At 43.0% G+C, this 14,442-nt stretch overlaps 1 protein-coding gene across 2 annotated transcripts in view; it reads right to left on the bottom strand.

The window, feature by feature from the left end:
- Positions 1-14,442, bottom strand: part of SRPX (sushi repeat containing protein X-linked) — a 95,664-nt gene that overhangs the window by 19,149 nt on the left and 62,073 nt on the right. For both annotated transcript variants that reach the window (XM_090265411.1, XM_090265412.1), the window contains 4 exons: positions 13,415-13,541; positions 5,176-5,297; positions 4,285-4,464; positions 570-703 (listed from right to left, as the gene is read on the bottom strand). In XM_090265411.1, the coding sequence (XP_090121537.1) occupies positions 570-703; positions 4,285-4,464; positions 5,176-5,297; positions 13,415-13,541 (563 nt within the window). The remainder of the gene's footprint in view (positions 1-569; positions 704-4,284; positions 4,465-5,175; positions 5,298-13,414; positions 13,542-14,442) is intronic.

Here is a 14,442-nt window from a genome sequence, read left to right as displayed (position 1 = left end):
TAAAACATAGATTCTGATCCAGTAAGTCTGGAATAGGGATTGAGAATTTGCATTTATAGCGAGCTCCCAGGTGATGCCGATGCCACTAGTCCATGGACCAGACTTTGAGAACCAGTGTTCTAAAGATGGTCATCACTCTCTGAGGAGCTCTGGGAGAGTTGGGGAATCTCCCTGGGGTATAATCTGGGGAATGAGAGTTTCTGGACTCCCCTAGTCTTTTGATTCGGGTTTTTGGGCTAACAATTGATTACCTTCATCCCAGGCATATCCTAGACAGGTTCAGCAAAGACAATTGTTTATTGGCTGGGCTTGGACAGCATGTCAGTGAGGCTTATTAGTGAAGACAAACTAACAGTATTAGTTGTAAAATTATTGGGTTAGTGCCGGGGAGTCGATTTTAATCAGGTTCTTCCCCAGAACCAGAAATGAACAGTGGTAACTCTAAAGTGCCGGTATCCTGAAGCTCATGGTAAACTGATTAGGCATTGAAGCTGGCCTTTACTTTTAATGAAATGACTGGGTCCTCCCTGATAGAGGTCCCCTTCCTTGTCTTTGCCCTAAGGACTGACCTGTAGCATTCCAAGCTGCAGCCTGTAGAGGAGGTTTCGGGCTGTGGGTGTAGACACAATGAGGAGTCTCCTTTTCTCATAAAACTGATCCAAAAGTGCAGCTGCTGTTCTGACACCCACATTGACATTCATGGCTGTAATTAGAAAGGGCCAGGTAGGTCAGAAACACTCTACTTATTCTGGCTCTACATAGCCTATGATGAGACACAGAACCATATGTGTAAGAAGTGGACACTGATAAAGAATCAGTTGTAAATAGTTATTCGGGGGTGGTCCCAAGAAGCACTGGTAGAGGAGTGGGGAAGTATATTAGTTTCCTCTTACCACTGTGACAAATCACCAGGAACTTAGTGGCTGAACACACACAAATGTATTCTCTTACAGTCTTGGCCATCAGAAGTTTCAAATGGTTTCACTGGACTAGAGTCAAGGTGTTGGCATGGCTGGGTTCCCACAGATGCTCTAGAAGAGAATCTGTTTCTGTACCTTTAGCAGCATCTAGACACCACCTGCATTTTTTGGCTTGTGGCCCTTCCTCCTTCTTCAAGGCCAGCAGCTCAGCCCCTTCAAATCTCTCGTTTCTCTGACCTCTGCTTCCATCATCTTTTACTATGGCTATGACAGCAGTTCTTCCTACATTGTGATTACAATGGGCCGACCTGGATAATACAGGCTACTCTCCCCATCTCAACATTCTTATGGACCTCTTCAACACCCTTTTTGCCATGTCAGGCAATACATTCACAGGTTCTGGGGATTACAATATGGACATGAGGGAGTTAGCGGGAGAGGTTATTAGTCTCCCAGCCTAAGGAAGTGAGATAGCAAAGGAAAGAGGTATATTCTTCCTACTTGAATGTATAAAACTGAAGAACCTCAGGCATGTAGCTGATGGTCCACGACTCTCTCTCTGTCTCTCTCTGTCTGCCTCTCTATCTCTCCTCTCCTTCTCTCTCCTTCACTCCATCTCTCTCTCTCTCATCTGACTCTGAATGTCTGTGATTAAAGGAAAAGTATAAAGATGAGAAAGAATCAGAAATTCTGGACAAGATGGAGGCGTAGACAGACATGTTGCATCTCCCTCCACAACTAAGAAGGAATACAACTACCTCAAAACTAGAGACAACCAGAAGTTCCAGAAAATCAAGCTGCATGGAAGTCCAGCAAACAAAGATATAAAGAAAAAATACCCATCCAGACAGGTAGGAGGGGCGGAGCAGGGGTGGAGAGGATGCGGTGTGGCAGTGGCAGCAGTGGCAGCAGCAGCAGGCCAGCGGAAAGCATAGTTATACATTTTAAAAAGACAGGAGGGACACCTGGAGAGCGCTCCCAGCTCTTCACCAGACTGCGCAGCTTATGGTCCCAGCACCAGGGAAAATCAAGCCTCATTGCTTCTGTCTGTGTAAACCAGTGGGGGTTGGGGCAGAGGAGGAAACTGCCAGTCTCTTAGCAGAGTCTTCTTGTTTAAAGGACCCCCATAGTCCTAGAATGTCTGGAGACCCATCCACTCTGGGAATGACAGCCAGGGCAACAGCTAGAGAGGCACCAGTACCATATGGAAGTGGGAGAAGTGCCTGGAAAAGGGGTGAGTGCTGGGCATGCAGCATTGTTTCCTCTCAGAACCCTCCCCCACATACAGCGCCACAATGTGGTGAAACGGGTCGCCCTCTACTGATGAATACCTAAGGCTCCGCCCCTTACAATGTTACAAAAGTGACAGCTCTACCTAAGACACAGAGGCAAACAAACACAGGAGCCTGTCAAGATAAGGAGACAGAAAAGTATGGCCCAAAAGGGGGAACGGATCAAGGTGCCAGTGGAAGAACTAAGTGACGAGGAGGTAGCCAATCTAACAAACACAGAATTCCAAACAGTGGTGATAATGATACTCAGACACTTGACAAATATGCTTGAGTACGGCAAACGCATAAGAGAAGAGGTGAAGGCTATGCTAAGTGAAACGACTGAAAATCCACAAAAAACCAATGGTAAAGGGAAGAAAACCAGGGTGCAAATAAATAATTTGGGACATAAGGAAGAAAAAAACAGTCAACTAGTACAGAATAAGGAAACAAGAATTGAAAAAAAGGAGGAGAGGCTTGGGAACCACTGTGACAACTTTAAACATGCCAACATCCAAATCATAGGGGTGCCAGAAGGAGAAGAGGAAGAGCAATAAATTGAAAACTTATGTGAAAAAATAATGGACAAAAAAATTCCCAAATTTTGCGATTGAAATACACATACAAGTCCAGGAAGCAAAGAGAGTCCTGGGAGAGCTGGACCCAGAGGGTACCACACCAAGACACATCATGATTAAAATGCCAAAGGTGAAAGATAAAGAGAGAATCCTAAAAGCAGCAAGAGAGAAGCGGAGAGTTGCCTACAAAGGGGTGCCTATAAGACTATCAGCTGATTTCTCAAAAGACATTTTGCAGGCAAGAAGGAACTGGCAAGCAGTATTCAATGTGATGAAAAGCAAGGACCTACAACCAAGATTACTCTATCCAGCAAAGCTATCATTTAGAATGGAAGGGCAGATGAAGTGCTTCCCAGACAAGGTAAAGCTAAAGGAGTTCATCATCACCAAGCCATTATTATATGAAATGTCAAAGGGACTTACTTAAGAAAAAGAAGATCAAAACTATGAACACTAAAATGACGACAAACTCACAACTATCAACAACTGAATATAAAAAGTAAAAACAAAATCGAACTAAGCAATCCAGAATAGGAACAGAATCATAGGTTTGGGAATCATTTGGAGGGTTATCAACTGGGATTGGGAAGGGGAAGAAATGGGGAAGTGGTGCAGGGATTAAGAAGCATAATTGGTTGATACAAAATAGACAGAGGAAAGTTAAGAATAGTATAGGAAAGGGTAAAGCCAAAGAACTTATATGGACGACCCATGGACATGAATTAAGGGGGGTGCAATTGTTGGAGGGAAGGGGGATACTGGGCAGAGGGGAGCAAAGGGGAAATAATTGGAACTACTGTAACAAGATAATCAATAAAATATAATTTTAAAAAAAGAAACGATCAGGAAAAGAAAGAAAAATAGGAGTATATAAATTAGAGATATGTCTAGAATTTTCTGACTAGTCCAAATTTAACCTTATTATTGCTACACAGTTCAAATTTTGTTCCTCAGTAATAATAGCTGACATGTACTGAAGGCTTACCCTGGACCAGGCACTGCTCTATTCCACTGCTCTGTGGATAACCTTATTTCATTCTTACAACTCAAACACTAGGCATTATCTTTCTCATTTGACCTACGAAAAAGGATTATAAATATCCAAGGTCTGTATGACTTTCAAGCCAGTACTGCAAAAGAGGCATTATGTTGCCTGGACACGTGGTATATTGCCTTTGTACAAAAAATCCTTACATTTGTAGAAGGGAGGAACAAGGGTAACTAGACCAGACTTTGCTGAATCCTAATGTCTCTAATGGCTGGTCCTGGCTTTCCATCCACCTTCTTCCTTACAAGACATGAAAGGGAAATCAGAAGACAGGCAGAGGCAAAGGAGGAGGGTGGGTGAGATGAGCTGCAGCAGGGGTCCTGGGATGATTTTCACCCATCAGATGAAGAGGAATAGCATTGAATCTTTCAAAGTATGTAGAATAAAACCTTCCTTCCTGTACTGGAATCCAGGACCAAGAGATTTTCAGGTTCTGCTGCTGGTGATAGAGAACGCTGCACACGTACCTGCACAGGTGGGCTCCGTGCCAGACCAAGCCAAGTTGGACTGACACACTCGGGCAGGGCTACCCTGTAGCTCATAGCCGCCGATGCAGGAGAACTCACAAGTGGCTCCATAATTATCCCCGTCGCTGGAGCACTTCATGTAACCATTCTCTGGGGCATTGAGTTTGCCACACCGTCTGACTGCAGGGACACAAGCCCAGATGAGCCTCAGTGCTGAGCTCCCCTCCACAGAGTAACCAGGGAAAATGAGGTCTCAGATGTAGCAGCTTTGTAATCAGGCTTCTATATCAGCATGTGAAATAATTGAGGGAGCAGGGATGGCTATCTGGCAAAGGGATGGGCCTTGGAATGGTCACTGTTCATACCAGTGAGAACACTGAAATCAACTGCTTTAGCCCCCTGTGTTTTATGTAAGGAGGTTGAATGCAGAAGAGTAAAGATGGTTATGAATTAGCTGCCCAAACCATGAGACATAAAATAACCCTTAAAAACACCTTTTTCCAGGTAGACCAAAGGTCCTAGAACACCGATAACATGGTCCAGTGACCCAATCTAGGGGGTTTCTAGACTCCTTTATAGAAGGAAGCACAGGCTTTAGCTGGTCATCCAAACCCAGGGATGAAAAAGTTATCAAATAATATTCTTCTACAACAGCCAGGCCAGGCTCATTTGAGACTAGCTTATTGCTCTCTCAGACTCCTTAAGTAAGCTGTCTGCACTGAACCTCATCTGGATTTATATTGTGTATTTCAATCAAGATGGCGCACTTTCTCAGCCTCATTAGAGGTGAATCCAAACTGGGAAGTATCCGTAAAGCAGTGGGTGCTCGCGAAGAGTTCTTGCTTGCTTTTGTAAAGGGGGAGGGGGGGAGCCAATAAGCAGTATTCTTACCTCTTACTTTAACTCGAAATTTGCAAATGCCCTTGTTCTCAGCTCGGTCATAAACTGTGTACTGGATCTTGTGGTCTCCTTCTGGAAAATTTGAGCCTGGGGGGAGGCCTTTTAGAATAACACTTAAAGGGGGGGGACAAAAAAAACAAAGATGATCATTATGGACCTATCAACACTTAGGCCATCATGGGCCTAAAGATCAAAGATGAGCATTACAGGCATTTGCTGAACACCCTGAAGAGGATGCCACTGCACAGAGGTGCAACCATTAGGTCAGTTTGGCTAGAACAACTATTTATTGAAGAGGATACTTTTTTGAGCTTGACTTTGTTTTGAAAGTGCTGTTTGAGACCATAAAATGGTAGTCTCAAATTCCTGGGAAGTTCATATTTATTTTTCTCACTAGAAGGTAGCACACAGGATGGAGGAGACTGAGAACCTAGGGCCCGAGTTTTCAGAGTATAGTCTAAGCAGTCATTGGCAATTTGGGCCTGTAGGGGATGCTAGAACTATTTTTCTATCTGGGCCAGTAGAGATCTTTCCTGAGCAAAATTAAAAATTCACTGTGAGTCCTTGGTGATAACAGTAGTACTGTTCTTCGCATTTACACAAACCTTATATATGTCAGGCATGGTTCTAGGCATTTTACATATAGTGGTTTGTTTAATCCTCAGAACAACTCTATGAGGTAGGTATTATTATCTCCATTTCACAGATGAGGAAATTGTAGAACTGAAAAGTTAAGGAACTTGCCCAAGGTCATGCAGCTAGGGTGACTCCAGCATTTTCCTTCTCAGCTGTCTGATAAGAACACCAAGAGGTACAGCATGATCAAATGCCAGGTTTTGTTTGTTTTTCAATAGACAGATAATTTCTCTCTAAAGTTCTTAAGAATGATGAGAATATTTGCTAGTAATGGACACGTGAAATTATTATTGTTACCACTGAGGAGAACCTTACACTTAAGAACCTTGTCTAAAGTGGCTATTTACAAGGTATGAAGTGAGGAGTCTTGGGAAAGTGCCAGAAATCCCACCATTAGAGACATGTCACTTTGGGCCTTGGTTCCTTTAAGGTCCACAGGAAGCACAACTGAAATGCAGATAAACCTGAGAGGAACCATATATCAAATGTGAGTGTCTGCTGACTTCTTGGAGATTGTATCTCATTTCTGATGTGCAAATAACAGTCATAAGGAATGAATAAGGGAACTCACAGGAAGCACTTGTCTCCGAGTTTGACACTAGAACCTTCCCTCATAGGAGAATATATAACAGTAGCTTGCATAAGACATGGGGGAAGGGGTCATAGGGAAATGCCACACAAGCAAGGAGCCCAAGCGAGAAAGCTGAAAAGGGGACATGACAGCCTTCTCTGAATTCCTCATTCTGCTGGAGTGCACTCCCCACAGTGTCCTACTCCAAACCTCTACTGTCTCTGGACTGTAGAACTCTGTAAGCAGAAAAGATAGCTACTGTGCACAGAGGGGTAGGAGCTCTAAGATGTATTTTAAGATGTCACGTTTCTGGGACTTCTGGTCAAGATAGAGGCACAGGTAAACATGGCTACCTCCTCACACACCACATCAAAATCACAGCTAAACTATAGAACAGCTATCACTCAGAACCATCAGAAATTGAGTTGAATGGAAGTCTGACAACTACAGAATTAAAGAAACCACATCCATCCAGATTGGTAGGAGGGTCAGATACACAGAATTGGCTAGTCCTACATCCATGTGTGGTGGATAAAAATTCAGGAAGGATATCTCAGGAGTGAGGAGTCCCAGCCCCACATAAGGCCCCCCAGCCCAGGGTTCCAGTGCCAGGAAGATAAGTGACCACAATTTCTGGCTACAAAAACCAACAAGGATTGAGCCTGTGGAAGAAACTTCTGGAGTCCCAAGCAGTTCCTCTTAAAAGGCCCACACACGGACTCAGTTACTCAGACTCACTCCCTCTGAGCTCCAGCACCAGGGTAGCAGCTGAAATGGCACCAGTAGTATACAGGGAGGAACTGTAGTGTCTGGCATCGGGGTGAGAGCTGGGGGACAGCTTTCTCCCAGACAGAAAGGTGGGCAGAGTCCATTGTCCCTTTTCTGAACCCATCCCAGCCTCCCAAAACCTCCAGGTGAGTGCCATATATGAGACTCCATCAACCTGGCTAACACTGTTTGTCCCACCCTGGAGATCCCCTGAGGCTCTGTCCCACCCAACTTACAAGCCCACGCAAACTGTTAACAGTTGATTTTCCATTCGAATGGCTGGTTTTGGCTCATGCTTCACAACTTCCTAAATCCTCTTAAACAAGCAACAGCCAGCCTCAGTGAGCCCCCAGCCCTCATTCCTCTTGCTAAGTGGCCCCAGCACGAGCAGCAACCAGGCTAGGTTCACAACTTTGCTTTGCCTGGGAACCTCAAAACCCAGCATGTAGTAGCCATCTGCAGACTACTTTGTAGCTTATGCAGGATGGCCCCGGGCAGAACAATGGTGAGGGCTGACCTTGGACTGTACCATCATGGAAACTGCAGAGCCTGCACACCCAGTGGACACCTATAGACCATGTCAGAGCACCACCTCCCTGCCCCTGCACAGCTGATACTCTATGGAGGATGGGGGTCGGTGGTCAGTGGTCACAGCCAGTCCTTGCCACTGACTGACCTGAGTAAATCCCTCCCATTGACCTGCCAACAGCAATCAGGGCTCAGCTACAAAAGAAGGGTGTATTCAGCCCATGTGAATGGTGTACCATGAGCACCCAGCTTGGGTGATAGGGGAGGCTGTGCCACTGGACCCTACAGGACATGTACTACATTAGGCCACACTACCAAGACAGGGAGTCATAGCAACTCTACCTAATACACAGAAACAAACACAGGGAGGCCGCCAAAATGAGGAGACAAAGAAACATGGCCCAAATGAAAGAAGAGAGCGAAACTCCAAAAAAAAAAAAAAAAAAAAGCTAAACAAAATGGAGATAAGCAATTTATAAAATGAAGAGTTCAAAACATTGGTTATAAGGATGCTCAAGGAATCTGGTGAAGACCTCAACAGCATAAAAAATATCCAGCAAGAAACAAAGGATACACTAATTGGAAATAATGGACAATTTACAGGGAAACAACAGTACAGAGAATGAAGCTGAAAATCAAATCAATGACTTGGAACATAAGGAAGCAAAAACAACTAATCAGAACAAGAAGAAGAAACAATTGAAAAAAATAACAAGATAGTGTAAGGAGCCTTTGGGACAACTTTAGGTGATCCAACATTTGCATTGTAGGGGTGCCAGAAGAAGAGGAAAAGCAAGAAATTGGATATCTGTTTGAAAAAATAATGAAAGAACACTTCTGTAATTTGTTGAAAGAAATAGACATGCAAGTCCAAGAAGCACAGGAAGTCCCAAACAAGATGGATGCAAAGAGGCCCACTCCAAGATACATCACAATTAAAATACCAAAGATTAAAGATAAAGAGAAAATCTTAAAAGCAGCAAGAGAAATGCAGTTAATTACCTACAGGGCAGTTCCCATAAGAATGTGAGCTGATTTCTCAAAAGAAACTTTGCAGGCAAGAAGGGCTGGGCAAGGCATATTCAAAGTCATGTAAAGCAGGGACCTACAGCCAAGGTTTTTCTACCCAGCAAAGCTATTATTTAGAATTGAAGGGAAATAAAGAACTTCCCATACAAAAAGCTAAAGGAGTTCATCATCACCAAACCATTATTATATAAAATGTTAAAGGGACTCAGTTAAGAAAAAAAGATCAAAACAATGAACAATAAAATGACAATAAATACACATCTATTAACTTCCGGCTAAGATGGGGGCCTAGACTGACACGCTCCATCTCCCTCCACAACTAAGAAGAAATACATCTACTGCAAAACCAGAAATAACCAGAAGTTCCAGAAAATAAAGCTACATGGAAGTCCAATGTATGCAGTTATACGGTGCTCATTGGGATGGGTAGGAGGGGTGAAGCTGGGGCGAAGAGGTCAAGCTGTGCTGGCGCCTGCAGCTGCAGCGACGGCAGTGGGATGGCAATAAGCGCAGACACCCAAATTTAAAAAGAGGTGAGAAACACCTGGGGAGCACCCCTGGATCCAGACCAGACCTGTCAGCTCTCAATTCCAACACTGGGGATGGCAGACACCCATTGCCTCAGTCTGTGAAGGCCCGAGGAGGTGGGGATGGAGGAAGAAGCTCCCAGTCTCTCAGTGGAGAGTTAACAGCAGGAAACCATCTTGGAGCCCCACCCCCACAGAAAATGCCACAGCATGGTGAGAAGGGCCGCCCAGTAGTGATGAGCGCATGAGCTCTCCCCCTATAGCGTAGGAGGTGTGACAGCCCCACCCAGGAAGCAAAGGTAAACACAAAATGGTCAGGATAGCACTGATGCTGGAAATCAAGGTTCCTAAACTGAGGCATGTTCTCATGCCTCTTGGTCCAGGTGTTCTATGACCTGAGCTGGCGAGCTGGACTCGCTAGTGCCGACAGTCTTTGACTGATCAGGCCTCAGGGTTTCAAGACATTCTGTGACTTAAAAGGAATCTTGCTGAGTACTCCATCCTCCCTGATGTTGACAAGGAAACCAAACAAAGCCGAGCACAGGTAGTGCTAGTAGTGTTTAACCTTGTGTGCTTTCTGTTAATGTTTAAGGAACAGTGTAGCCGTTCCCACAGTCTTAAAAGAATAGATGATTGAATTCCTATTTTTTGTTTTTTATAGGAAACATTCTCTATAGTTTACATATTAACCTCCTTTTGTTGTAATCCCAAGTAAGTAATTGTATATTGTAATCAATACTGGAATGTGCCTGTAAGCCCATTCCTTACCCTCCCAATTGATTTCTATACTTGTAAAACTGAATAAAAGGAGAGGTCTTTGCGCCGCTCGCTGCTGACCTGCCAGAGCGTGCGGCAGCCCTCCAACTGACTCATTTTCCTTTCTGGAATTACTTCCATGCCCTCGACCACATTTAATACAACATGGCACAGATCATGATAGAGATCCCAGTGACACAGCTGACCAGACAGCAAATATCTGTCTAACGGATGAGCAGATAGGAAATCTTTCTGACGCATAGTTCAGAGCCTTGGTTATAAGAAAGCTTAGAGACCTGACAGCAAATCTTAAACAAGATGGGGAAGGAATGAAGGCTAGTCCTGAAATGAATAAAAACACATACAAAACAAGTGGTGAGGGAAAGAAAACCAGGGATTAAATCAACAAATCGGAACATAGGAAAGGAACAAACAGTCAACCGGTGCAGAAAGAGGAAATGAAAAGTGAGGAAAATGAGGAGAGGCTCAGAAACCTATGGGACAGCTATACGCGGGCCAACATCCAAATCATAGGGTTGCCTGAAGGTGAAGAAGAACTATAAATTGAAAAATTATGTACAAAATAATGACGCAGAACTTCCCTAACTTGGGGAAGGAAATAGACTTACAGGTCCAGGAAGCACAGAGAGTTCCAAAAAAGCTGGACCCAGGGAGAACAACACCAAGACACATGATAATCAAAATGTCAAAAATTAAGGATAAAGAGAAAATTTTAAAAGCAGCAAGAGAGAAGAGAATTATGTACAAAGGGGTCCCAATAAGACTATCAGCTGATTTCTCAAAAGAAACTCTGCAGGCAAGAAGGGACTGGCAAGAAATATTGAAAGTAATGAAAAGCAAAAACCTACAGCCACAAATACTCTATCCAGCAAAGCCGTCATTCCGAATAGAAGGGCAGAGAAAGTGCTTCCAGGACAAAGTAAAACTGAAGGAGTTCATTAGATCCAAACCACTGTTATATGAGATGTTAAAGGGACTTGTTTAGGAGAAAGAGGATCAAAACTATGAACATTAAAATGAAAACTGTATCACAACAACCAACAACTAGGGAATCAAAACAAAGGCAAACTAAGTAGGCAATGAAAGTGCGAAAAGAATTATAGATATGGGGAACATTTTGAGGGGAGGTCAGCTAGGAGGGGGAAGAGGGGAAAGGGAGGGAGATGATACAGGAATTGAGAAGTATAGTAGGAGGGAGTGGAGTAGACAGGAAGATGTTGAGAAGAACTATATGCAAAACCAATGGGCATGGACCAAGGTGGGGGGACAACTGGAGGGAGGGGGAGTCACTGGGTGGAGGGAAACAAAGGGAAAAGGAATTGGGACAACTGTAACAGCATAATGAATAAAGCATATTAAAAAATACACATCTATCAACAATTGAATCTATAAAACTAAGCAAACAAGAAGAACAGAGACAGAATCATGGATACAGAGAGCATTTCGATGGTTGCCAGATGGGAGAGGGGTGTGGGGGAATGCATGAAAAGGTGAGGGGATTAAGAAGTACAAATAAGTAGTTACAGAATAGCCACGGGGATGTAAAGTACAGTACAGGAAATGGAGTAGCAAAAAAACTTATACACACGACCAATCAACATGAACAATGGTGTGGGGATTACCTGAAGGACTGGGGGGTACTGGATGGAGGGGGGCAAAGGCAGAAAAATTGGGACAATTGTAATAGCATAATCAATAAAATTTTTAAAAATGTCACATTTCTAATTGTAACATACGTTACCTATTAAAAGGTCAAGGTGAATGGAGTCATCTGGTGACCTGATATTTTGTGTTTATTATATAGGATTTCATTCACAGTTGTAAAAATCTAAGAACTTATGCTATTTTAGGGGCTGAGCCAGGTATTTTGCTAGGCCCCAAAGACTCAAACATAAATATAACCCAATCTCTGAATATGTCAGCTGTGATTTATTTCTTAATCCCAATTGCCCAAAGTTTCTTGTTAGGAGTTTGTGACATGCATATGTGACAGCAAATAAATAATTTTCTTAGTAAAGTTTGAATTTTATTTCTGAGTAGTTACAAGAAGGAACAAAACTAATAATATTGTCTAAGCTAGATGGCACACTGGGAGAAAATTATCAGGGCACAGAAAAAATTATCAGGGCATAGAAAAAAGAGGTCCTGCTAGGGTCAGGAGACTCAATCTCTTACTAGTATATTTTCCATTATTGCTAATAATTTATTTAAAACGTTTTCTTTTGCACAGTTTGGGTTGATAGGATTATAGAAAGGCTTTCCCACTCTATGGCTCACCATGTGATAAATCAGAGGTATCCTTTGTCCACAGATTGAAATTCCATGGGGAGGTCTAACAAGGCTATGTTTTTCAAGGCATGAATGTGAACATGGTGACATGAAGTAGTGGCTTCCAGGGAAAAGGGAGGACAACTGAAAAGCTTGTGGGTACAGATCCAGGTGCTAGATTAGAACAACATGTAGCTAACTTCACCAAGTGGAATCACTATTTTAAAAAGCATTTTGAATGTATGTTAAATTATGAATGCAATTGGACCTGGTGAATGGGGTTGGGGTGGGGAAGAAGGCAGAAGACAACTACTCTTTTTAAAAATAAGCCTTTTCTGTAAGGGTTTAATGTGGTCACAAGTTAAAAAAAAAAAGTCCAAGTTTTGAAAAAAACAGGTGCCAAAAAGGGGGTGCAAAAGGTCTGTATTAAACCATATTCACAGAGCACAGAGGATAGTAACTGGCTCCACCTGGGACACACAGAGGCTTCCAGTGGGATGATAGATTAGTAAGGCCTGGGGGCATGAGTAGAAATCCTCTGGGTGGGCACTGTAGGTGATTCTATCCCTGAATTAACCAAGTGGCTTCCTCTTCCTCCTTCTGTCCCTCCTTTTTTCTTCTTCCTACCACCTCTTCTTACTTCCTTTCTTTTCTTTAACAAATATTTACTGAGTACCATGTGCCAGGCATGGTTCCGGACATGGCAGTAAACAAATACATCAGTAAAATATATAGTATGTCAGATGGTGAAGACAACTATGGAAAAAAAATAAAGCCTGAGTGAGGAAGAGCTGACGGTGTTGCACTGAGTCTGAAAGTATCAATAGACCAGCAAAGATACACTTCCCCACTTTGGGTAGTAAACATCTCACATAAAAGGTAATATCAGTTTTGACCAAGTGGCTCAATTGGTTACAGCATCATCCCAATATGCCAAGGTTGCATGTCTGAGCCTCAGTCAGGGCACATACAAGAATCAACCAATGAATGCATAAATAAGTGGAACAACAAGAAACAATCTCTCTCTCCACACCCCCATCTCCCTCTCTCTCTCTCCCCTCTCAAAATCAGTAAAAAAATTATTTAAAAAGAGGTAACATAATTGCACCTGCCAAGTTTCACTTACTCAGTTAGAATGCCGTCTGCTGTGTCTCTCCCCTCAGGGGTATCCCAGGATACCCGGACTGTCAACTTATTGGGTTCAGCAATGCGTTCCTTCACACTTGGGCACTTGATTCTAGGTGGTTCCATATCTGAAAATATAGCCAGAGTATTCTCACCATCGTCAAGACATCAACTTGGACTTTGACACCCAGCATTTGACATGCCAAAAGCTAGTTTTTGAAGGTTGTGCTCATCCCCTCTGTATTTCTCTTCCCTCCCTTATTTTGCCCCTTCTCTCTTGCTGAGTTTTAAAGATCATTTGGGTACTCACATGTGCATGGCTAAATCTGCAATCAATTGGCCTTACTAGGTGTCTTAGGGTATAATTTGTTAGCTATAGCTTCCCCTTCCCTATGTTTCCAAATTCTGCATACTGACTTGGCAATACGGCAGTAACCCAGCTAAATCTAGAAGTCATTCAGCAGTAAGGAGTCCTTTCTGCCTTAAAAACAGCATTATAGAATATTACAGAAAGGTACCTTAGCTATCATCCAGTTTTATTAAATTAAAGGCAACAAATCTTTAGTGAGTGCCTGCATTACCCAAGGCATCATTCCAACTCCTGGGGTTGAGATGCACCAAGGCAAAAGAATCATGTGCATCTCCAAGAATTTACAGTCTATTAGGGGCAATAGGTCAGCACACATGAAATATAACATGAAGTAAAAATAGCACTGCCCTTGGAGAGGTAAAAGAAAATGCTATGGACACTTACAGGAGCCACCCAACGCTCTCACTTTACTGGTGTGGAAACTAAGGCTCAGAGAACTTAAGTGATTTACTTAAGGCAATGCATGTAGATAGTAAGTGTAAATTAAAACCCAAGTCAGAGCACTTTTGCCTGGAACAAGCCCTCTTTATTCTGGTTATGTCTATTTCCAACATATTTTTCAATATCTTAAAACAAACAGTGCTCACTCTGGGTCCACTCTTCCCTCCTAACTCAAGTGGGCCACACCTATAATTTGTGTTTTGGGACAGCAGTTTTAC

Source organism: Furipterus horrens, unplaced genomic scaffold (assembly GCF_987537825.1).
Source record: "Furipterus horrens unplaced genomic scaffold, mFurHor1.1.pri manual_scaffold_17, whole genome shotgun sequence".
Classification (NCBI taxonomy): domain Eukaryota; kingdom Metazoa; phylum Chordata; class Mammalia; order Chiroptera; family Furipteridae; genus Furipterus; species Furipterus horrens.
This window is presented reverse-complemented; position numbering and strand designations above follow the sequence as displayed.